This window comes from Hyla sarda, chromosome 1 (assembly GCF_029499605.1).
Source record: "Hyla sarda isolate aHylSar1 chromosome 1, aHylSar1.hap1, whole genome shotgun sequence".
In the NCBI taxonomy this organism is placed as follows: Eukaryota; Metazoa; Chordata; class Amphibia; order Anura; family Hylidae; genus Hyla; species Hyla sarda.
The window spans coordinates 576,941,999-576,943,535 of NC_079189.1; the positions used below are offsets into that span (position 1 = coordinate 576,941,999).

The window sequence follows — 1,537 nt, forward strand, 5'->3', positions numbered from 1 at the left end:
GTGCAAATGTATCCGAGCCCTGGAACTCAAATAATGTGAAATATGAGATGATCAAAATGGAGCCCCTGCGCTAATTACTTGGGTTCTGGGGTCTGTAAGGTCCATAGTAGAAACATCAGGTTATGTAGCAGATACTAAATCATGGCAGCTCTAAGAAACAAGCAGTCATCGTGACATCAGACATGTGATGTCATAGACAGCTGGAGTCCTGACATTCCACCGACAGCCGCCCGAGCCTTCATTCTGTAGATTGGTACAGTGCGATTAGCAACTTCTATTTCTTCTTCTTGACTGAGATGGAGCTAAAAGGTTTGGGGTTCGTCCCCCTTCTGTTGGCGTTTTGGTGTGCGGCCTGGCTTGCCACCAGCTACATCGTGACGGTCGTCCTCGGCCATGCCGCCTCGCCACTGATGCACATCAGGTAAGATAAACAAGCACAAGATTCTTATTTCATGGGTTGGGAGTGAGGAAATATCCACAATAACATTGGTTTCTTTTCCTTCACAGTGACGTGGGAAATTTCTTTCCCGAAAACATATTATTGAGAATTGGTTTCATAGGGACATCCATTGGCACTTTGGTACTAACCTTTCTTATTTATAAGTATATGGTTATGCATACTGAAGAGTTCAGGGGTCATCAGGTCCTGATCCAGAGGATCCTGCTCGCCATTGTGTGGGCCTCCTGTTTTGGTACAGCTGTCATGCATGTATTGTCCCCCGAAGAATATCCCAGGATACACTTTGTCAGCATGGTAATTTCCATTACATGTGAAGCCTTATACTACCTTGGGCAGTCCATCCAGATGTATAAATTACCAGGAGCAAACAAAGTCATCCACCATAGTAGATGCACCTGCTGTGGCCTGGCTTTTACCTGCGCAATTTTCTACTTTGGATATAAAACATTACAGGAATTATTCTATGATGATGAAGACTGGGATGAGATCCGTGAAATCACCACCATAATCATCGAGTGGGTGATGCTTCTACTGATCCTGATAAACATCGTGACCTATTATTCCACCATGCAGAGGTTAATGTTAACCGTCTCCAGGAACAGCTGCAAACTCTCTCTTAGAGTAAGAATTGATGACTTCGGGGTGTAGACCACCACGTGGGCCATCAAGTGGACTTATGGGAGAGATACTGCACAGGACACGGAAAAACCATAAAAAAAATAATATGAGCTGGTAATATTACCTATACAAAAAAATAAAAAAAATAAAAAAAAAATATTAGTGTGTGATGTGTAATACCTACTGTATTTACTCGAGTATAAGCCGAGTTTTTCAGCACCATTTTTCGTGCTGAAAACGCCCCCCTCGGCTTATACTCGAGTGATCTCTCCGCCTGTCAATCCCTTTTCAGTGGTCTTCAGCACTTTGTTCTAATTCGTCCACTCTCTGGCGTGCTCCTTGTATAAGGGGTTTGGGATACACTTTTTGTTTAAAACGATTCTCCAGGTTATCTAGTTGTTGCTGGCATTTTTGTGTGGAAGAACAATTCCTCCGGATTCTTTTCATTTGACCGAATGA

At 43.1% G+C, this 1,537-nt stretch overlaps 1 protein-coding gene across 1 annotated transcript; it reads left to right on the forward strand.

The window, feature by feature from the left end:
* Positions 1-242: 242 nt before the first annotated feature.
* LOC130311866 (DNA damage-regulated autophagy modulator protein 1-like) lies at positions 243-1,182 on the forward strand. Its single transcript, XM_056552535.1, has 2 exons — positions 243-421; positions 508-1,182. The coding sequence occupies exons 1-2, from the start codon at positions 297-299 to the stop codon at positions 1,106-1,108; spliced, it is 726 nt and encodes a 241-aa protein (XP_056408510.1). The 5' UTR covers positions 243-296; the 3' UTR covers positions 1,109-1,182.
* The last annotated feature ends 355 nt before the right edge of the window (positions 1,183-1,537 follow it).

Bases quoted from the DNA above. Each gene is read 5' to 3' on its own strand.
- LOC130311866 (XM_056552535.1), top strand. From the start codon at position 297: ATGGAGCTAAAAGGTTTGGGGTTCGTCCCCCTTCTGTTGGCGTTTTGG. The intron at 422-507 runs GTAAGATAAACA...TTTCCTTCACAG, and splicing joins TCGCCACTGATGCACATCAG to TGACGTGGGAAATTTCTTTC.